Source organism: Thermobia domestica, chromosome 17, assembly GCF_964235325.1.
Source record: "Thermobia domestica chromosome 17, izTheDome1.hap1.1, whole genome shotgun sequence".
In the NCBI taxonomy this organism is placed as follows: domain Eukaryota; kingdom Metazoa; phylum Arthropoda; class Insecta; order Zygentoma; family Lepismatidae; genus Thermobia; species Thermobia domestica.
The window spans coordinates 128,262,865-128,286,547 of NC_137470.1; the positions used below are offsets into that span (position 1 = coordinate 128,262,865).

At 35.9% G+C, this 23,683-nt stretch overlaps 1 protein-coding gene across 1 annotated transcript in view; it reads left to right on the forward strand.

Moving 5' to 3' along the window:
• LOC145674172 (condensin-2 complex subunit G2-like) overlaps positions 1 to 23,683 on the forward strand; it is a 165,313-nt gene that overhangs the window by 27,097 nt on the left and 114,533 nt on the right. The window contains exons 5-6 of the mRNA XM_081744004.1: positions 3,020 to 3,142; positions 7,802 to 7,984. Coding sequence (XP_081600130.1) covers positions 3,020 to 3,142; positions 7,802 to 7,984 — 306 coding nt within the window. The remainder of the gene's footprint in view (positions 1 to 3,019; positions 3,143 to 7,801; positions 7,985 to 23,683) is intronic.

A 23,683-nucleotide genomic window follows, 5' to 3' on the forward strand; every position in this document is an offset into this window, starting at 1 on the left:
CGAATGCTGGTTGAATCCCGGACTTCCCGATAGAAACGCAAAAGCTAATCACTCAGTCATGTTTGTTGTGCAGTTGTATTTAGCTTAACTTAAATATATTCCGTAGTCCTTTTTTTTTGGGGGGGGAGTTCCGTAATGATATGTTGAATCCCTCTTGTTAAAAATTCAGAAAACTTGAGGACTGGGTAAACTGTGATGGTGGTTCTATAAAACTTAACTGTAGAATTTCAAGAATATACAGAACCAAAAGCTCTAGATGTGCAGCCTTTAAGTGTATCATATAAATCTAAGTATTTCTCTTATGTTTTATTTTAATTTCATTTTGTTTCAAAAAGAGGGTATGGAATATTTTGAATTAAAAATACTACATACTATTTTGCTAGTTATTTGTGTATTCTTTTAAAAGAAGTGTTTACTTTTAGGGTTGGCTGGTTTACACCAACTTTTTTTTTTTAATAACTGGTTTAAACCACAAAAATAAAAAGAATGAAAAATGCGAATCGTGTGAACTTCATTGTAACGTTTCAAGATATCAAACCACCTGCAATAGTTTTATTTCCCTTTCACCTTTTAATCAAGGTGTCCCATGTTCAATTCTCGGTCGAACCACAAACCTTCTTTCATGCGTAACCCAAGTAGCGGTTCGGATGTCAGTTTAAGCGATAGTCTTCTCCTTGATAACCTCAGTATTTCGTAAAGATGTTAAGCCTAAACATACGAAACAAACCAAATTTTATATTTCTGCATGCCTAAATGCCTGTTGTTTTATAAAGAAGCCAAGATTGCTTAAATATTAATAGAAATTGGCAAAATTTATCGATTGCCTACGTAGCTTCCAACATTAGCTTGGATTGGACTTTCAATGATATCTACATACTAAATTTGTAATTTAATACCTCAGTTTTAGTGTACTGATTAGGTATGTTAACCTTTAAATTTTACATGCAAAGCAATAACAGGATTTTCCCGTTATTGTCTTACATTTCAAGTAATGACGGGATTTTCCCAATGGCTAGGGCGGGAGATTCTCAATTTAAGAAATTTACTGACCGGACTTCTTTAAGCTTATGGGAGTTCTTCCGGCATAACCCCGCTGTTGCATAATAACACCAAGGCGAAACAAACTTATTTCTTTGAATATGTAATATAAATACCTAAAGCAAAAAACCTAACTCAAAAAAGCCTGGTTTAAACCAAAAAAGCCTGGTTTAAACATCCCCCAAAAAACGGGTTTTTGGCATTTTCAAAAACAACCATGGTTCTTACCAACTCTGCTTACTTTTGTAGGAGGTTAAAAAATTCTTATTATATGAATTGGTTAATCCTTTGGAATTCATAATGTAAATATGTTGAAGAAAAATTGTTTGAAATATCTTTTCGAAATTCATAGTTTATTTTCGATGTTTTATATTATTATCAGCATCAACCACTAATTAAATGATTTTTTGTGTTATAGAGAAGCGATACAAAGTCTGTTTTATCAATTTAAAGCAGTATTTTGAAAAAAGCCCAAAATTTCCCACGCAAAAAAGCGAAGCAGAAAAAACCGAGTTTTTTTTTCAAAAAAAGCCGTTTTTTTTCGAGCCCTTGCATCTCTAGTCAATGGTCAGTTGGCCAGTGGCCACTAATTAATATCGGTATCAAAATGTTTACCATCCTCTTAGGTATTGATTAACACCAATACCATCTCTCTATGACTTACCGTTTCCGTGATATTGGCCAAAAATGTTCAATTTCTAGATATTTAAGGAGCCATAGCTCGGGAATCATAAATTGTAGAGAGAGAAAATTGATGTTGATCAATAACTAAGAGGATGGAAAATATTTGGGTACCAAATACTAACAGGTGGCCACTGTCCAACTGGTCACTGGTTTGGCCAATGTCCAGTTGGTCAGTGGCCACCAACTAGTATCGGTACCAAAGTTTTTACCCATCTCTTAGGTATTGACGAACACCAATATCATCTCTCTATGACTTACCGGTCCCGTGATATTGGTCAAAAGAATTGCCAATTTGTAGATATTTAACGAGCCATAGCTCGAGAACCGTAAGTTGTAGGCAGATGATGTTTATGTTGATCAATACATAAGGGGATGATAAATATTTTGGTGCCAAATAGTAACCATTAGTCACTGTCCAACTGACCACTGGTTTGGTCAGTGGCCAGTTGGATAGTGGCCATCAATATATATTGATACGAAAATGTTTAACATTCTATTAGGGACTAATTAACACCAATATCATCTCTCTATGATTTACTGGTCCCATGATATTGGCCAAAAGATAGTTCCGATTTCGGGAGATTTAAGGAGCCAAATCTCGGGAACCGTAAGTCATACAGATATCATATTGGTGTTGATTAATATCTAAGATGTGGTGAATATTTTGATACCAAATAGTAACCAGTGGCCACAGAATAACTGTCTACTGGCCAACTGGGCACCGTTCCCAGAAATTGGCCAAACAAGTTTGAATTTCTAGATATTTAAGCAGCCATATCTCGAGAACTCTAAGCCATAGAGAGATGATATTTTGCTAATTTTTGCGAGAAAGTGAAGATGGTGTGGCTAAAAAATTTACATCTAGGAGCAATAAGAGTTATCCTTCCCGCTCCATCTCTCCATACTTTTTAAGTTCGTTCTGGCTCTTGGAGCATTCTCAACTGTTTTTTTTTTTTATATAGAATATAGTAATTTTATGGGTTTTTCATGCCATAACGAGAATTAAAGGTAAAAGTACTGTTTTCTCATTAAAATTGAAATATTTGTCACGCGTAAAATTTCTCAGACAAAAGATCGTGAAAAAAAAAGTTTTCTTAAAGAAAACTACATTTTCGTTTCGAGTTCTAGTATACCTGAGTAATCGAATTTTCCTGTCATTGTTAAATAGAGCGTATGTTAATATATCGCTGGTGTTACTGTTATCTTTCAATCGGAATAAAGTAAACATGAACATTTATACTATCCATATAATTATTTTATTTTGGAGGCAGTTGTGAAATATGATTTTCTTTAAAAGTTTCAGAATAAAATTGTGGAGTTGCTTGAAGTGTGGTGGGAGAGAAGACTAGATAAATGTGAAACATTATGCCAGAATGCTGTTAAGTTCCTACTGGAAAGAACACTAAAACCGAAACCTATGGTAAGTGACAGGATGTGTATGTATATATAGAATAGCCCAACTTTAACTTAATGTTTCGGGATTTTGGTTTATTTTTCTTAACGGCGATTTTACTAAATAGAAATTTGGTATTAAAAAGAGCACATCACAAAAATCACTAAGATGTATAGTAATATGATATTCAAGACATTTCAAGACATTTCGTGTATTTAAAAGTGCAAATATGAATGATTTGAATTTGTACTTTTAACAATTACCTTCAGAATATATATATATATATATATATATATATATATATATATATAAGAGTGACTATGTTTCTTCGGGCCTGGGATAGTTTATGTTATTTCACTTCGACGGTGCAACTTAGAGGAGGGTTAGGAGCGGGAGATATATAAAAATGATCGGAAATGACCGATATTTGTGCCGTATCCATAGTTTTTGGGGTCGCTGGGATGAACAGTAGCATTTCCGATGCCGTTTAAATCCAAATTCAGCCCCGCAAACTTTGGGGAGTTTGAGGGGGGATATATAAATTGAATGAAAGTGACCGATATTATTACCGAATCCATAGTTTTCGCGGTCGCTGAGATGAACTGTGGCACTTCATGTGCAGTTTAAATCCAAATTTAGCCCCGCATCTTGGTGGAGGGGGAGATATATACAAATTATCTGAGTAATGGAAGACATTACTATTTTTTTCTTATTTTAACGTAGTGAAGCGAGTGATTTACGCTAGTTTAATGTATCAGGTAGTCTGGAAAAAAGTGTTGATTCCTTTACGTACAAGAAGGCAATAACGTCCCAAATCTCAACGTACGTGAGCCATAGCAGGCTAGGTTTAAAGACATTTGCCAGGTAACAGTTGAGATTAGTAGGTGTGCGAAAAGTGTCGGAGTTCTTATAAACAGATATAGGTATTGTAACGTGAAAATGGGTGAAATTTCCGCAAAGCGGCGTTATGTTTTACAATTTCATTTCGATAAATGCACAAATGCTGTCCAGGTCCATTAAGAAATTACGGAAATATTACGTTATCAAAAACAGAAGCCAAAATTGGTTCTGTCGGTTAGTCCTTCAAATTTCGATGTCAAAGATGGTCCTTGCAATGAGTGGCCAGTAACGGAGAAAGTAATATATGATATTGTGGCAAAATTCGAGCAAGACTTGCATGTGAGCAGTCATAAAATTGTCAATTACCTAAACATTCATCATCAAATAGTGTTAAACCATTTACAGAAAGCTTGCTACACAAAGAAGCTCGGTGTTTGGGTGCTACATGGTCTGACTAAATAAAACTTTTGCTTGGCCGAATTCTTATGGGCAAATCTCTAATGAAACTTTACGGACTCGAGCCATTTCTGAGTGGTTGATCACGAGTGATGAAAAGTGGATAACCTACAGCAACGTTTCGCGAAAAAGATCTTAGTCGATATGAGAACAAACTCCAGAATCTGTAGCAGAACGTACATTGACGCCCAGGATGGTTATACTACCCGTTTGGTTTAATTGAAAGAGCATCATGAATCACAAGCTGCTTTCATCGGACAGAATGATAGATTCCAGCCTGTACTGTCGTCAATTAACGTTATTGCATTAGCAATTCAAAATTAACGGCAAAATTTGTCACCAAAAAGGTTGATGTATACCACGCTGGCAACGCAAAACTGCTTACACCTCTAACAGCCTGTCAGAAATTTAAAATTCTTGGCTGAGATGATTTAATCTAGCCACCATATAGCCAAGATCTGGCACCAACAGACTATTATTTGTTTCGATGTCCGCAAAACTCCTTGAATATTGTTAGATTAATTTCAAAGGAGGTTTGTGAAAACTACGTGTCAGAATTTTATTTTGATCGGAAACGTAAGAAGTTATATAATGACTTGTTATGGTCTGAAAAAAAAAAAAAAAAGCTGTCGAAACAATGGTACATGCGCAACTTGGTAACGTGCTTTTTAAATCGTAATAAACGTTTTCTCAATTTCTAAAGTACGTTTTCTTAATTTAAATGTCAAGGAAACTTGATATTTAAATAAACATTGAAATTATCTTGCTTCAAATTGTTGCTAAATGACAAGCTACTGAATAAATTACCGTTCTTTGAATTGCATACACTATTAGGATTTCATCTTCCTAAGACCGTAAACTGTGAAATGTTGTAGTGAACGCCAGAGCAAAAATGGCTAAACACATCAAAGTAAAAGCTATCAAAGAACTCAACGAAAAACGCTAACATTAACATTTTTAAGCTCACAAGAATAACACGAAGTTGAAAATACTAACTTGGATATTACATGTAGGGAATCCTGGTAACAAATTCAATTTACGAAACACTTAAGCACTAAAGATGCGTTGTCGCCATTATTGTTCAACTTTGTCCTCGAATACGCTATAAGGAAAATCAAAGATAGCAACCAGGGCCTAGAGCTGAATGGTATTCACCAGGTTATGGCATATGCGGATGATATAAATTTAATAGGGGATGATACGAGAGCAATACAAAGAAACACAGAGGTCTTATTAAATGCTTGCAGGGACATGGTTTTAGAACAGCGTTTCCCAACCTTTTTCAACTTGCGGCACACTACGGGTGTTACTTGGATTCTCGCGGCAAACTTATAGATATTATTATTTGTAAATGTAAAACACACTGGTATTTCTCTGTGATTATTGATCTCCTTCTTACAGAGAAGAAAGCTCGATCACTGTTTTTTCCCCAAGGTAAATCATTATGCTTATTTTTCATTCTAATTTAAAACTAGGAAACAATTGCAATGAAATATTGGAATCAGGTTTTTAAAAATACGCTTTCCTTTTAAAAACTGTATCCAACCTTTTACTAAGAAGGAAGATCACTAAATAACGAATGAACAAACAAATCTCTTTTACTTTTAAAACACAAATGTAAGTAATTTGTCGAAAGAATTGAATGATATTTTAAATTTTCAAGTTACGAATTAGTCTGCAATAATAAAGAAGCAATAATGATCATAACAATGATAACCATTTTTTCAACATTAGAAATATACAGAATAGTAACCTGGTATGAAACTTAAAATTGTAGATTCATAGTAATGTGAAATACAAATATACATTTTTCCCTGCGTTTTGCAATTTGATTACTATATAATTAATAATTTTGTTTCGATTCCTCGCGGCACACCGGTTGGAAAACGCTGGTTTAGAAGTAAATGCAGGAAAGTGCGTCGAGATCGTAATATGGCAACGCAAATTCAAGGTTTATATATATACCCCCGCATTTGCTCAGCCCACGACCTATTATCTCATATGTACCAGCATTTCCTTCAAACGTGATTTTTATGCATTTATCTTAATATTTCGTGAATTTGGCCAGCTGGGAACCCCGCCCCAGAGAACCGCGTACTTCGACATAGGGCCTCGCACCTCTCAAATCCATAATTTTACCGAATTTCAAGTTTCTTACCCTACTCCAACTACCTCAAAAATAAGATTTTGTATCCCAAGAACACGCTCATTTAAATAATATGGAAATATTTTATTTCCCCTTTAAACATCTAAAATCTTAAAATATTCGGTTTTGGCAATTTTCCTGTAGGTTAGTCCCAGAGGACTACAATCCTGTCAAATCTCATCATTCTAATACTGTCGGAAGTGCCTGAACATTTTGTTGTGAAGAAGATGTCTCACATAAATAACATTGGAAAGATTTTTTGATTGCCCATAAAACCCCACTAAATTTGCACAATTTCACTTTTGGTGGTTTACTTAGTTAATGCATACGAAAACGTACAAAAATGTACAAGCATACTGAATAGCAACATTTTATTATAATTTCAAGTACCTAAAACATGAGGATATAAGTCTAAAATTACGTCCGTTTAAATAACATGGGGATTTTTTCCATCCATTCTCTAGACCCTCTACAAAAAAAAAAAAAAAAAAAAATCACCTTTGGCATTTTTTTCTCTGTAGGTTATTCCCGAAAGGCTACAATCATGCCAAATTTAATCATTGTAACCCTAGAGAAAGTGCCTAAACATTTTGGGGTGAAGAAGGTGTTCCATATAAATAACGGGGAATTTTTTTCAATTGCTATAAAAGACCCACTAAACTTAGATTTCTTTTTTTTACTTTTAGTGATTTACTTAGGTTACTCGAACAAAAGGACACAGGCATACGAATTTAAAGTTTTTCTTCTGATTGCAAGTATTTAGAACATAGTATTATAGGCTCAAGAAAAGGCCCATTTAAATAACATGGCGAATTTCTTCATCTTCCCTTTAGACTCACCGAAAATTAAAAAAAAAATATTCACTTTTGGCAATTTTCTTGTGGGTTTGTTTCAAAAAGCTACAATCATACTATTCTGAACCTTCCTCATGGTATTTCAACTCTTTCGGCCGACCCTGTTCAAGAAAGTGACGCTAAAATTTGTGGGTCTAAAATTAGAATTATTGCATTTTTTCTCATTGTTGTGCTTGTTTAAGTGTATTCTTTGTGTCTTTTACCAATTATTTGCATACTCCTAACTTATTTTTTCTGAACTGTTTTTTTTTTTTTTTTTTGTTTGTTTTTAACCACGTAATGCAATTAAAATGAGTCATTTTTTTCCTTTCATTCAGTATAACTTTAAAAACTAGTTCACGTGATGATTTTAGGACGTGGTGATGATGTTATTTTCTTTCATTCAATTAGCAAAGTGATGTCTTGAGATTGTGGAAGTTAAGAGAGGTTCTAGAATTCTGTATCTTCGGAGAAGAACCAAGTGAGATATCACAACTGTTGTTGGAAACGTCCCATACGAAATTTTATCTGTCATCTATAGAAGGTCGCTACTTTGTAGCTTATCTGTTTTACTTCGGAGTAACGTTTATCAGAGTAAGTAATCGCAATTAATCACCTTAATGTATATTAAATGTAAGTTAACAAATGTGTAATCTTATTTTTTGCCAGTTTGTATATAACAATGCAATAGATGGCAATATTTATTTGACGATTTGCTTAACACGCTACCATAAACTATAATCTGTTTCACATAATCTGATAGGAAAAAAAGAAATTTTTCCCCCACCACGCTCAAGTACAGGTGAATGTTGATGTTCCGTCTTGTACTACCACCCCCCGCACATGGAGGTATAGAGTGCATCTAAATATGTCTAAATAATAAATTAAAACTTTCATAATAGCACTACGTATTTTAAAACACTGAATTGCATTTACCTGTATTACTGAGGTAAGTAACACGTGTTATTATAACGGAAATTTCATTGAACAGTTGTTATTTATTTTTCTTTCTTTCTTATTTTTTTTCTTTTTTTGGCAGTCGGGGTTGTGACATAGTGTTGGAATGGCAAGGGATGGCAGGGTTGGTAATTGAATGGGTATTTACTTATTGATACGATAATAATATAAAATCGAAAACCGAGTATAATATGTATGGGTAAATTATAATTAAGAGTGTTATCAGAGTGCTAAGGTGGTAACAATAGAACCTGAAATGATAAAAGAGCTCTTCTCGTTTCCTCTCTTATAAATAGATGTCCTTACATTAAAAAACAAAAAAGGAAACGAAATATACACACACTGATATAGTGTTCCAATAATAATGTCTGCTTGCTGAGCCTCTCTTGCTGAAGAGGGAAAAAAAATGAGTTTTATTGTCTTTGAAAAATTATCGGTCTCCATTAATAGGAATAATCAATTGCAGTAATTAACTTGCCAGAGAGAGATAGTTATGACCTGCTGGGTAGCCTAATGTTGTAACAAGAGGTGATTAATATATAAGAAAGAAAGAGTAACGATAAATACGAGTTCGCTCAATTATACAAAAATAACGAACGCTTTGGCTTGAAGAGCTCAAAGGCTCATCGTATCAGAAACAAACTTCTCCGTTAGATTTTAATCTGTGAAAAGTCAATGTGCCATGTTTGTTCATCAACCATCCTTCAAAGATCCTGCTTTGCATTGTCCAGAAGCCTTCGCTTTTGATCAACTAATAGCCTCTTTCTCCTAGGCTTTTTATACAGGACTTGTGACTTTGTGCATGTTTCCCATGCAAGCAACGTGCCATGCTTATTTTATATGTATTTCTATAATACTCGGTGATTTGTAGTTGTTGTGAAATGAAAGCTTGTACAGCGTTTTAATTCAACTGAATCTTTGCCTCTTTCGCTGAAGATATTTTTATCAACATTTTATTTCCGAAACCGCGCAGTTCCCGTTCTTGTATTCGTGTTAGAGCTAAACTTCCACATTCATACAAAATTGGGGAGGTTGAGCTCTTATTGATTTAGGGTAAACTTTAGTGGATAAATAATGTGAAATACATTTCTACAGGGTGCGAAATCCTGGGGGGGGATGAGGGGGAATTCCCCCTCACTTACTGTTTTTTGGAAAATAGTCCCCCTCACTGCACAGTTACTGGGGGGAAGAGAATATGCAAGTATTTGTCAGAAGTCATACGTATTGAAAATGTTAATTTTCCTATAAAATATTTTCAAAAACACACGTACCCTATTAGTACAAGTTCAACACACTTATCAATACAGTATATTTGCAAATATTTCAGTATAGAAAGTGTAATGAAAGTCATCGAAGTGCATATAGCGTTAAGTAAAAATAAGAAAGCAGTGAATAATTAAACTGTGCTCTGATCTGGCAACTCTGAAAAGTGAGATGAGATCCAAAAGCAACCATTTTTATTTTATTTTTTTTTTTTACTTTTTTTTGTTTGTTTGTTTTGTTCTTCTACTACTAAGGTGATCATACTTGAATGCGGTCTTATTGACTTCCTGAATGCAACAAAAATGAAACGTAGGAAGAGTGCTACGAATAATGTAATTCCAAAATACTTCAACGTTAATTCTGAGTCAGACAATAAAGTTCGCAAACTTAATAGTGACAATTCGCATTTTACTAATAATGGGTCGCTATTCACGAACGAAAGTACTAACGAATATAGTAGTGGTGAAACGGGTGAAGCTGAAAAGAAGTGTTTTAGTGCAAATGTGATGGAAGCTTCTAAAATACATTTGTCAGAGTGTTCGTGTGATGGAAATGATAAAATAATGTCAAGTAAAATGAACCAAAATGTAACATTGTTAGAAGAAAGTCAACCGCCCATGGAATGGACAAGATTTCAGAATTCGTCGAAATAAGATAGATCATGGCTTGTTTTCGAAATGAAAGTAGGACAGGAGGTGATTATGTGTAATGTTTTTAAACTGCATGCTTCTTTCGTGAGTAAAAACAATAAGATCAAAACTGCCAATAATGACTTGCGGTGGTCATCGAAAGGTGTTTCTCAGAAAAATAAAAATAAAAATTTGGATGCCATATACAGACATGAACTAACAAGGGAATGAAGGGAGAATTGATATCGAGTTGGAACATTGTGCATACATCAATCGAAAGCACTAAGGATGCTGATTAAGAATCTGTAATAAAAAGTTTCCACATAAATGTATTGAAGGAGTTATGTCGATTTGTCACTTTTCACATTTTGCGAGATTTTGTTGTTTTGAAATTAGCTAAGTAGGTGAAAACAAAACGATGAACTCAACTCACAGAGCTTGCTACCTTCTCAAGCTAATCATCTATGTGAAATGCATAGTGAGAAACAGGGGCGCATCCAGGACGGACTTCTGGGGGGGCGGTGGGTTGTAATACTGGTACTTAGAGCTACTTTTAAGAGCGTGAAACTCGGGGATGGGTTTTATTTATTTATAAAATTTAAAAAAGTTTCCTCTTCTAGGGGGGGGGGAATCGCCCCGATCGCCCCCCTTGGATCCGCCCCTAGTGAGAAAGTATCATAAGCCATATTGCACGCATAATAAAGTCCCTGTGTGGTACTGCCATCTATGCGGTAAAGTGCGCAACAACTTCGATTCTCCATGCCTAGCTTCGGACTGTAAACACACGCGAACAGTTGTCAGTGTGCTCTCCCCGAGGTAACAAGGTGCTTGTTTTGATGTGTACTCAAATGTTGTTCATTTGTTACGTCAAGGTGCAAAATGCCGCAAATGAATATTGCCAACGTCTTGGCAATTGTAACTGAACAAGTCAGCGACTATATCCTGCGAAATCGGATCAAATCTGCTGAACAAACGTCAAGTGAAATTGACTTCGCATCCGCCATTAGTGACATGATTATTGAAGGCTGTGAAAAAGGCGATGTCATTTCAGAAACTTTGGTTTTGACAGACTTTCGCGTGATTGACGGTGATACACCAGTGGCACATTTACATACATCACGAAGGAGCTGTTCGATTTTGCATGAAGACCCTGATTATGAACCATCGACATCAGCAGGTCGTCCGAAAAATTCAGACACTCGGAAATACACAGACGAAGAGATGAGGATGGTTCTTGATTGTGCATGGACACCGCGAGGCAAATGCAGAAAAATCACTGCCATCCGTAAGAAATACTCTTGGGCACTGGCCTGTCATTCGTGCGTGGAAAAGGCAATTCGCATCTGGTGGCAATAGGGAATTGAAGCTGAAGCAAATAAGCAACGACACGTTTGCCGATTTCAACGCAACTGCTGCGGCTGGGCATCCAATTCACGACGACGACATACGAATCTGGGCGATGAAAAATGCAACCAAATTTGATTTCGCTCATTCGTTCGAGGCTTCGTCTTGGTGGGTACAGCAGTTTAAAAAAGCCCGTGGAATTACCAGCCGCCAAATCACGAGTTGCGTGACGAAGCCCTGCTTCGAAGATCAGGAGCTTTTGAAAACGGAAGCAGACAAATTTGCGACCCGCATCAGCAACACAATCAATGAAAAACGCATCGCTGCCGCAAACGTTTTGAACGCCGATCAGAGTGGTGTTCAATATGAAATGACAGGAAATCGCACTCTGGCGTTCAAAGGACAAGATAGAGTTGAAAAAGTTGTGCAGTCTTTCACTATGTTGCCAATAGTTGCGATGCGCGGAGTTGTTCATGACAAAATGATGGTAACACTCCAAGAGTCTAGCGGAAAATTTGGGCTGAGGGTGTGGGAAACAATGATAAAACCCGAAAATCTAGTGCTTGATGCATCGAAAAGTGGCATCATGACAAATGACGGCCGCGACAAATTTGTTAAAGACTTGCTGTCCGCAGCAATTTCACCGAAGGAAGAAACTGTCGTTCTACTTGACAATTGGGGTCCGTTTACAGACCACATGCGAATTGCCGCGTGTTTGCCAAATGGCGCAATGGTGAAGGTTGAGAATATCCCGAAAAACTGCACGCGATTCTGTCAGCCGTTAGACGTTTATGGGTTTGGTGTTTGGAAACATTATTTGAAGAAACTTGAACACTATGTGAAACTCGAACTTGACGGGTATAAAATATTTCAAAGAGACCAGCGCATTATATTTGCTTCGATTCTACACAATCAGATGAGTTCGCCAAGACATACTGGGTTGTATCAATATGCATTTATTAAAGCTGGTTATAAGACTGGTGAATATCCTGCTTTTGATTCGCCAAGCAAATTTGGTTTTAGGTTTGGTGTCGCCAACTGTAAACATTGTGAGAAACTTGCGAGAATCCGTTGCTCTTGGTGCAAAGACATTTTTTGTTTGAACCATTTTCTTGTTGATAACCCCGAGTATGTGCTGAAATATCATTACTGTACATCTTATGTCAACTAATACATTTGATTCTGTTATGCTCCAAACGTTATGTTTCCTCAAATATGAGTAACGAAAACATTTCCAAATGATTTCTAGTGCGTGAATTAGTCGTTTGTATGAGTTTTTTAGCGATTGGAATTGAAATAACGTGAAAAAGTGCGAAAACTGTGAAAAGTGACAAATCGACATAACTCCTTCAATACATTTATGTGCAAACTTTTTATTACAGATTCTTAATCAGCATCAATAGAGCTTTCGATTGATATATGCACAACGTTCCAACTCGATATCAATTCTCCCTTCATTCCCTTGTAAGTTCAGTTCATCGGTTGTGCTTAGATGCAGAAGTTACTCGTCAGAAAAAGCACTGGAAAAAAGCGCAGAAACAGCAAGGGAAACAAACATGTCTGAGAAAGCAATATCAGCACTGGGATGTACCGGTAAAAGTATTTTGTAACTGTATATACTAGTGCAAAGCGAGATTGGAGTTTCAGGATCACCCAGAACTGATTAAATTACAACGTGCAAATGGTTTAGACATGGGAACTCACCTTCATACAGACAAAAGTGCTGATCTGATAACATGTTTTATTGCAGACCAGCTACACAAGGAATTGGTAAATTTTTGAAGTCTACTGATTGCTTCTCTATATCCATTGATGAGTCTACATACAGATCGATTCTCTGAAAAGCATTTGATTTTGTATATTACGTACGTGGATGATAGGAATATTGCTCGAAGATGTTTTAATAAACTAGTACGCATCGAGAAAGCAGACGCAAAAGCAATAGAAATGAGAATCATTGAAGCTTTCACAAAGGATGGCATTGATTCTGATATTATTAAAGAGAAGCTTGTGGGTCTTAGATCGCATGACATTGCCAAATTCATTGGCGAACAAGGTGTTTTGAAAGTAAAGAAACTGTTTTGAATCCGTTGGATTTTCAGTTAAAAAGATGTGCTTTTAGTCGTATATAGAGACTATCCATCCATAATTGATTATTTGTCTTCTGCCGAAGTGAGAAAAGTGTAGTTAACAAATGGTGGCAAAATTTGAAGGTTTGAATCGTAAGCTAACTTCAAGACAATCCATAGGGGGGTCTACTTATGTTAGGGTTGCTTTTAGACATTGAAAATGTATTACCACGGTCAGCACAATGCAACAAAAAAAATCTATTATATCGAGAAATAGAAACTCAGCTACATACTGCGTGCACAACTCTTACTGAAATGAAAGATGATGACTACGTTTATCTCACGAATTGCAAAGAGAAGTATCTGTGTTATTGTGTTTACAGTAACTCGACGTCATTTCAATTCGAGCGAGTAAGATGTCAAACCTTACAAAGGACTTTAGATAAACTTCGAAAAAGATTTCCAGCACATGAACTGATTTCCTGCTTCAAAATATTTGATGAAACATTAAGTTAAAAAAAACTAGCCCATTGTACGGCAATTCTGATGTCTATAAGGCTGCTGAATTATTGTGTACAGATCCATCTATAGCTGTAATGGAATGGAGACATTTTAAATCTGGTCTCAAATCTATTGATGATCATACCGTATTTAAACTGCTGTTGCGGAAAATAAAATCAATTCCAATGTCGACTGCAGAGTGTGAGCGTGGTTTCAGTGTTGCACATGACTTGAAACGCTATGAAAGAAATCGATTAACAATAGGTACATTAGAAGCCTTAATCACAGTTAAATTATGTGGACCACCCTTGAATTTGTGGAATGCATTAAGTATGGCACAGTCTTGGATTAAGGAGGGGCACCATATGGCAGACAGTAAATACACCACTATGCAGAACAATGAATATGAGTATGAACATAACTTGTTTCTATAAAAAGTACTAGCAGGTTACTGGTAGTCTTGTCAGATTTAACGGATGACTGTAATTCTTAATTTTTTTATACAGTTTCTCATTTTTGTATTGTTCTAACTGGTAACCTACCGAGCTCTAACCGAACCAGTACCGTATTCTTTTAACTTTTGGTTATATTAATCAAAGACATGAGCCAATAGCTGCGGATTTATGTTTGATCAAAAATAATATTAAATACTTAAATGGCCAATCATTTTTAGGTGTAACACTAGATAATAACCTAGCCTGGTAGGTCACCAGTTAGAATAATAGCCTCATTTCTATTTTGATGGCTTATTAATGCAAGGTTGTAGAACACATTGAAGGACAATAAAACAAAGCAAGTTTTAGTTCAGAGTACACTTTTCTTACATCGTTCAAGTTTTATTCAATACGGAATTGCATAACTGGAAATGAGTGTGTTTTGCGACAAGCTGGTAAGATTAGGTTAGCTTTTTTTCTTTCTGATAGTTTACGATTTTGTGTACAGGTATTACGTTTATAAGAACTTCCCCCTCACTTTGAATGAGATGATTTCGCACCCTGCATTTCTACAAGACAATAATTAAAAACAGTAATTGTTTGCTGCTCGGGGTTGATAACTAAAAGGAAGAGCAGTACTATCTCAAGATCAGGTGCGAGCGAATTGACGTATGAATTGACGAACAGAGTTTACACGATTCTGTTTATTAGAAAAGCTTCCCTCCCTATGAAGCCAACGACTTGCTTTCCCCTTCTACAGTAGTAAGTGGTGGGAGGTAGGGGAGTTTCCTATCAGGTTGCCTGAAACAGACTTTCATGTTCGCGGGAAATGGAAATGCACAGAGCAGAACAATATATTCCAGAGAATAGCCGAACAGAAGTAGAAATCGCTATAAAGAAATTTAAAAAAAACACAGATTTCTGGGTATAGACGAAATTCCGGCTGAATTAATTTTAACTGGAAGGGAAAATTGTGGAAGAAGATACACACACTCATTCTCCTTATCTGGAACAAGGAGGAATTACCACAAGAGTGGAAAGAATGGGTCTGTTCCAATTTACAAGAAAGGAAACAAATTAAATTGCAATAATTATCGAGGCATTTCTCTTCTGTCAACATCCTATAAAATCCTCTCAAACATTCTATTAGTAAGATTAATCCTACATGCAGATGAAATTATTGGAAAATATCAGTGTGGAGTTAGACGAAATCATTCAATTATCGACCAAATATTTACCATTCGACAAACACTCAAAAAAAAATGGGAATATAATAAAATATAATGGTACAACAATTATTAATTGATTTTAGAAAGGCGTACGACTCGGTTAGGAGACAAACATTGTACACCATTCTTGCAGAATTTAGAATACCGAAAAAGCTAGTTGGATTAATAAAAATCTGTTTAAATGAATCCCAATGTAAAGGCCGAGTAGGAAAATTTTTGTCCACGAACTTCTACGTCGAGAATGGCCTTAAACAAGGAGATGTGTTGTCGACATTAATATTAAACTTTGTCCTAAAGTACGCTATAAGGAAAATCAAAGATAGCAACCAGGGCCAAGAGCTGAATGGTATTCACTGGGTTTTTATGGCGTAAATCTGATAGGAAAACAATAGAAACAAATGCATAGGTCTTATTAAGCGCTTGCAGGTTTAGAAGTAAATGTAGAAAATACTAAATACATGGAAATTCGTCGGGATCTTAATACTGCAAATTATATGTGTGTCAAAATATCAAATAATACTTTCAATAAAGTGGATACCTTCAAGCATCTAGGATCAATATTAACAGACTAAAATCATATCAACGAAGAAATTAAACGTCGACTAAAGCAGGGAATTCGTGTTATTATTCAGTTCAAAATCTTTTGTCGTCGCGAAATCTGTCGAGGAATTTGAAGCTTAAGATATATAAAACGATAATCATGCCTGTTGTTCTGTATGGTTGCGAAACATGGTTGTTTACTTTAAGGGAAGAACGCAGACTGAAAGTGTTTGAGAATAAAATTCTGAGACGATTATTCGGACCCAAGAGGAATAGGAATGGTGAATGGCGGAAACTTCATAACGAGTAAACATTGTTAGGGTCATCAAATCTAGGAGGCTTAGGTGGGCAGGTCATGTAGCCAGAATGGAAGAAAGTAGGAACGCTTTCAAAGCTTTGATTGGAAATCCAATCGAAACACGTCCATTAGGAAGAACTAGGCGCAGATGGGAGGACAATATTAAGATGAATTTCGCAGAAATAGGAATACAAAGTAGAAACTGGATTCAGTTTTATAAGGAAATAAGTCATTGAGGAAGTTCTATGAATGCGGTGTTGAACCTCCGCGTTCCATAGGCCATAGCATTAATTAGTTCTTTTACGGTAAAACATATTTTGTGAAATATAATGGAAATTTAGAAGGGGCCTTCTTTGTGAATTTCTCAATTTTGTTCAATGGAGGTGAAGAATACGTTTAATATTTGTATTTAAAATTCAAAATATGCTTGGCTACTACATATGTTGAAATAATAGTAGTTACTTAATTTCTTAGTAAATGGAGGTTGTAAATTTAAGGTTAATTATTATTAAATTATTATTAGTTAACACATACACACGTATATATATATATATATATATATATATATATATATATATATATATATATATATATATATATATATATATATATAGATAGATAGATAGATAGATAGATAGATAGATAGATAGATAGGTGTGTGTTTTTTGTGTATGTACTGTAGATAGAAAAAACAAAACACAACTAGATATGTATGCACAGAAGAAAATATACTGGCCATACAAATAGTTGATGGAGAAATGAACCCAGTAAATTCCTTCAATATGGAGGCGTTTCATATGTCTATGAAATTTAAAAAGAATCACTGGTAGTAGCCAGTCTTTACAAAACAAGAAATGCATTTGGTTAAGTTCTGATTCTTAAGACCCTATTCTACAACTGCTTCAAGCTCGAAAATGTTATTATTCCCCTTGTTTTCCTTCATTTTTAATATTCTGGAGCAATCAGCAGTTTGCGTGTCTCTCTACACTCCTCTCATTTTCATACATTTATTCTCGCCGTCGTGATTAATCCAATTGGAAAGGAAACCATGATTAACTAGCATGCTCTTCACCATCTCAACCACGAACACGTATTTCAGACTTTAGCCGTTTCCGATTTTTAAAATGCTCCTGCGTACACTATAAGTCATTACACGGCATCATGTATATTACATCGTCTTTAACAAATCATATATAATAATTTTCTTTAAGTTATAAGTAAAAACTTTGTTATGACTCTTATTGAAGCGTTTGGATTGCGAGCGGAGCGAGCAAGAAAAGTTTTAACAAATCTGCTTCTTTCCAAACAAACAACAATAATAATGTAATAGGGCGCCAATACTTTTACGGGGCACTGCATCGTTTACTTTTTTCCAATACTCTTTTCTCTTCTTGCTCATTCGGTGCCCCCTTGCTATCAGCGCCCAGGGCAACCACCCCTCCGACCCCCCTTCCCTAGCTACGGCTTTGCAAACAATCTGAAATTGATCAATAATGAGGAAGTGAGTTTGAACCAACATTTAGCGATTTAAAAAAAAAAAAAAAAGAAACATACGTTTCGGTAAAATTTCTAGAAATTCTGCTAATTTATGAAACCAATGGTATGATTACTTTGAAATTAAAGAGTTATTTCTATTATTTAGGGTTAAATTTAGTTAGAGAGAAGAAGATTGACTCACATCACCTCGTAAGGCAGCTTAACAATGACTTTATAAAAACATTATGTATGCTTAAATTTAGACTTACCAATGGGGCCTATTTTTATTGGTCAACATCACCCAAAGGCAACACATAAATTCACCACCCCAACTGTAAGAATATATTTGACGGCAACTTCCGTTAATAGTAAATACATAAATAAATACTTGTATAAATATAGATCCTAAAACATGAAACAAGGTACGAGGTGTGATCAAAAAGTAGTTTTACGGTGAATGTAGTTGCACAGTGCCATCTATCGATGTTATATCCATTTCAACTAGTAAACCCGGTAGCATAAGCCTTTGGTACAATCAAGTCGAATTTGAACGAATTGTAACATGTTAGCTGACTTCCAGAAACAGAAGAGTGAGGACGTGTTAAGAGTGTATTTCGCGCACCAACATTAAGTTTTGTTCTAAGCTGCAAAAAAGTGCCAAATAATCTCATGAAATGTCAAAATCAGTGTAGTGCGCAATGGTATAACCGATTAAAAAGTTGAAAGGAGTCGGTTGAAAAGAGCTAAAATCAAGACGTCCTCCGAAGACAAAAACAGATGAAATTTTGCAAAAAGTGGGACAAATTATTTGTTCAAACAGGCGAATGATTATTCAAGAGCGTTCTGAAGAATTAAACATCTCGTATGGGTTCATGAAAAGCAATTTAACCGCCGATTAAATGGACAAAATGGCTTCCCTCTTCACATCGAAAACGCACCTTGCTTTTTATCCGCGAGTATTTGGCCGAAAAAATATTTCTGTCTGTCCACATTCGCTGTGCTCTCCAGATATAGCACCATACGACTTCTGGCTCTTCCTAAAAATTAAAACCATGCTTAAAGAAAAATGTTTGAACACCATTTCTGCCATTGACAGGGCCACGACAGAGTAGCTGAAAGCCCTTCCAGAAGAAGCCTTCCAGAAATACTTCCAGTCATGGATTTAACGTTCGGATTAGTGCGTTGCTAGCCAAGGACAGTACTTTGAAGAAGATTAAATCAAATTTCATGTAAAATTATTACTTTGTTTCTAATAAAATTATTCACCGTATTGTTTTGATCAAACCTCGTTTTCATGTGTTCTCTTTCATTGCATGCGTTTTCTTGTAAGGTTAAGAGTTACTCCTACTGGTTGGAATTGAAGTTGGTTAATCGTATTTCAAAATTAAAAATATGTAAACTTCGTTTACCAATAGAATTCGATTCTAGTCTATTTTCCTATATTACAAACCAGGGGTACCACTCCTCTTTGGAAAATGTCAGACCACCAAATTTAAGTCACGTGTTGTCCCAAAATGACAGCTATTACCACTTTGACTGCTGGCATTATCCTATTTATCCTAAAAGTGAGATAATGCAGGGGAATGCAGCCTGTTCTGTGAGCGTTGATCTTGTAAATGGTCTGTACACTCCTAACTACACCAGATGTAACTTGACGTCATGATTTGGAGCCCACGTTAAGAGTAGGTTCCGTCCTTCGTAGCCACTACATTGCTTAGAGAAGAAAAACAGAAAAACCCAGAAAGCTTAAACTTAGCTATTGATTCTAAACTGAATCAATGGCTCGTGCTTCAATGTACACTCATTTCCAAATTGTTGTCGCATGTCTATAAATATGTTGTTCTATTAATATAATTTGATAACTAATTCGCTGGGTATTTCTTACAATGTTAGTATATGTATAATCGGCAAAGACATGTATGTGGCAAATTTCATGTCAAACGAGCAGTAAATAAGAACAATAAAACGAAAATAAAATTTTCGTGTCAATTTAGCAACATTTTATTTTATTCATTATAATTTTCTTATTTATAATTCTTTTCCTATGAAATTTACAACAAATATACATTTCTAGATTTTACACACAGTACCGGTATTAAAAGTACTCTGTATAGTCATTATCAAATTATATTCTTACAAGAAGACAGTTATAGACATGCATCAATAATTTTGGACATGAGTATGACTGCAGCCCAAAACCTGGTGTAGCTTACAATAAAGTGTTCTATTATTACCTATTTTACTATTTAGTTTCAAAGATTCTCATAAATTTTAATTACGTTCCTTTTCAAAAGATTCCGTAAACCTTCAATGGCGCTTTGTAGACTATACCTCATTCACCTTTGTGCATACCCCTAACACAAACTACAAACTTAAATCTTTCATAAAACACTGTAGTATTTGCTACCCGTTCGTACTGATTCTACACTATACTTGAAGCGGACGCGGCGGTAGCGCCAGAAGAAATTTTAGGGCTTTTGTTGTTTGGGGTTTGTGCAAGTAGCTGATTTTTAGGTATTGTGCCCTTCCGGTAAAACACAATTTAGGTCTTTTGCCGTTTGGGTCTAGAGCCGCATCATCTTCAGGCTAGATAGGTCATGAACTTCAATTACGGGACGTGTATTCTCTCAGGACCTTTAGTGTCCCCAACTAAAATAATGAGTTGGGACTTTGTTGGCTAGCGTACGTTAAGGAAGGTGACAGTAGATAAATAAATTAATAAATTATCCATGGTGTCCAGTAAAGCTTGTTGCCCCTCCGTGTATCTTCGAAACAACTAAGAATATGAGAAAACGCTAGAACACGTCTGTCATTATTTTAAGGGGTTGGAATTGTGTACTATGAAAGTTCCATCCCAGACCCCTAAATAGGGGTACGGGGGTAAACTTGAACATTTCAAATGGCAAAGGAGGTCGAGTATTTTGAACGGGTTCTTCAAAAGAACTTTTTCTGTAAGTTCTGAATTTGCTAGTTTGCCGAAATCAAAAATGACGACGAAATCAAACTTCGGATTAGAGGCCAATTTAACGAGGTCCGTCCTTAACGCTTTGTATTTCACGAAATTTTTTCGCAAGTTGGCGCACATACTGATTATTTATACTAGTATATTCGGGGATACAATTCACTAGATTTTCTTGCAGCCGTACGATAGTCTCGCCCACATTCTCCGAAAAGAAAAAAATATTCAAATTTTTCTTCAACAGAACGTGCTCCTTCGATACGATTCATTATGAAAGTCGTAAGAAAATCTTCAGTAAAACTCGAACACTCACACACAATCTCAATCAAACTATCCTCTATAAAATGTCATAGAACAACACAGCATTCACTACTTCGTTTCAGTACTGATAGGAAGACTGCACCCTATTATATTCGTTTGTATGAAGACTGTATCCGACTAAAACTACAACAATATTAAAATTTGTGAGCACTGCAACGTATGACTCATTTGTGTGAGAAGTATAGAAGTTCCTAAGCAAAATAACATCCAAATATACAAATAGGAAAGGCAATTGTAGTTTTAGTTGCTTGCGTTAGCCTTATTTCTCTTGGTCTTAAGCCTGTCTCTGTAGAAAGGATAACTTGCCTGGCCGATCGCCCAACCAGAGGAAGAAAATAGGTAGGTTGTTGTCAACTCTGCTTCGACGGTGCGCCTAGAGGCAAATCTCAGAACGAACAAGTGACCCATTAAGATGTTTATGCAAAGGTTGAATCACGCCAATTTAACTAATTGTAAGGTAATTTGGGAGTGTGTATACGGGTTGTTTAATTTACAATCAGAAAAACTACGTAGTCCTACATGTCTAAAACCTGTAGTGATTACTACTTCTTTACACCCCGATAGTACTGATCTATCTTTCTGATGCCCATATTTTCCTACTTTTTAAATAACCAATTCCTAAAACCTTATTCTCATGACAATACAGTATAAAAGCAAAATGGGCATCTGTTTACAAAACTAGGGGCAAAATGCATAGAAACAAAGTATCAATCCAATAACTCATCATTTTCTCGCTTTGAAAAAGTATTTACGATCAGTGGCGTATTTATGATTTTGTTTCGAGGGAAGGTATTTGCTAACTTAATTCCTGGAAATGTAAAAATTCTGCAAGACATTTCATTTACTTTAATATAGTAGATAAAATTTCGAGGGGCTGAAGCCCAGAAGACCCGTTAAATACGCCAATGTTTACGATACTTTCATTCTGCCTAAATATAAATTTAAAAAAAATCGTGGAAGAGCCTCATTCACAAGTAATAAATATCAAAAAGTCATCAAAGACTTTCAATCCGAATATTGATTTCACCGCCATTTTAGATTTCGGCAAACTAGCAAATTCAGAACTTATAGCAATGCTGCTTTTGACGAACCCGTTCAAACTACTCGACCATCTTTGCCATTTGAAATATTCAAGTTTACCCCCGTTCCCCTATCCAAGGGCTCTGGGGTGGAACTTTTATAGCTCATGATATAAATCCCTTATTAAAATAGTGACGGACGTGTTTTTTGTTTTTCTTATATTCTCAGTTGTTTCGAAGATACACGGAGTGGCAGTAGGTTTTATGAACACGACCCACTTTGCAGATTGAAATTTTCAAGTTGACCCCATGTACCCCTATATGGTAGTGTCTGGGATGGCCTTTTGTAGCTAAAAATTCAAGCCTCTTAAAATAATGACGGACGTGTATTTTCATTTTCTCATATTCGCAGTCGTTTTGAACATATTCGGTGGCAACGAACTTTATGAACATGAAATGTAAACAGCCGCAATTTTGGATGGGTTCAACACATTGACTTGAAACTTTCGGCAAAATATTTCTCTTCTCGAACCCTTTCCAACAATGTATTACTCAACCCCTTTGCCATTTGAAGTTTTCAAGTTGGCCCAACTTACCCCTATATGGGGGTGTCCGGAGTGGACCGGCTCAAAATTCAAGCCCCTTAAAATAATGATGGATGTGGTTTTGTGTTTTCTCATATCCGCAATCGTTTCGAAGATACACAGGGTGGCAACATATTTTATGGACACCTTGTATCCTCCTGACTCCCAGAGGAAATCGAGTACATGGAGCAGGAGCAATCTTAACTGCTGGCAATTATACAGCATAAGGAGCTTCTGCTATTGTTTGTCTGCCAAAGCAAAATTTGAAGTGTAGAAATTACCCTGCAAAAGGTTTCAACTCAGCAAAGCTCGAGATATCCGCAGAAACGAACGGGCAAATGTCGTTGTTTTTTGTAGAACCGGCTCTACGCGGTGTGCCAGGAGGGTATACATACAAAACGTGTGATTCGGTGGTCACAGTACTAGTCCCTGAGCACTGTCAAAAGTTTTATTCTACCTATTTATTTGTTTTAGCTATTACAGATATTTACAGTCCTCAGTCTACAATTTACTGAGTTTAGGCCTTTTGTGCATTACGTTCTAATGCAAACTAAAGGTGTTTAGGCCAGACGTAGACTTTGAACCATGACCAGCTTGCTGCTTAAACCTCATGTCTGTTCCCCCAGTACACTGTGTCGCCTCCAAGAAAGCTATAACAGTACCACGCCAT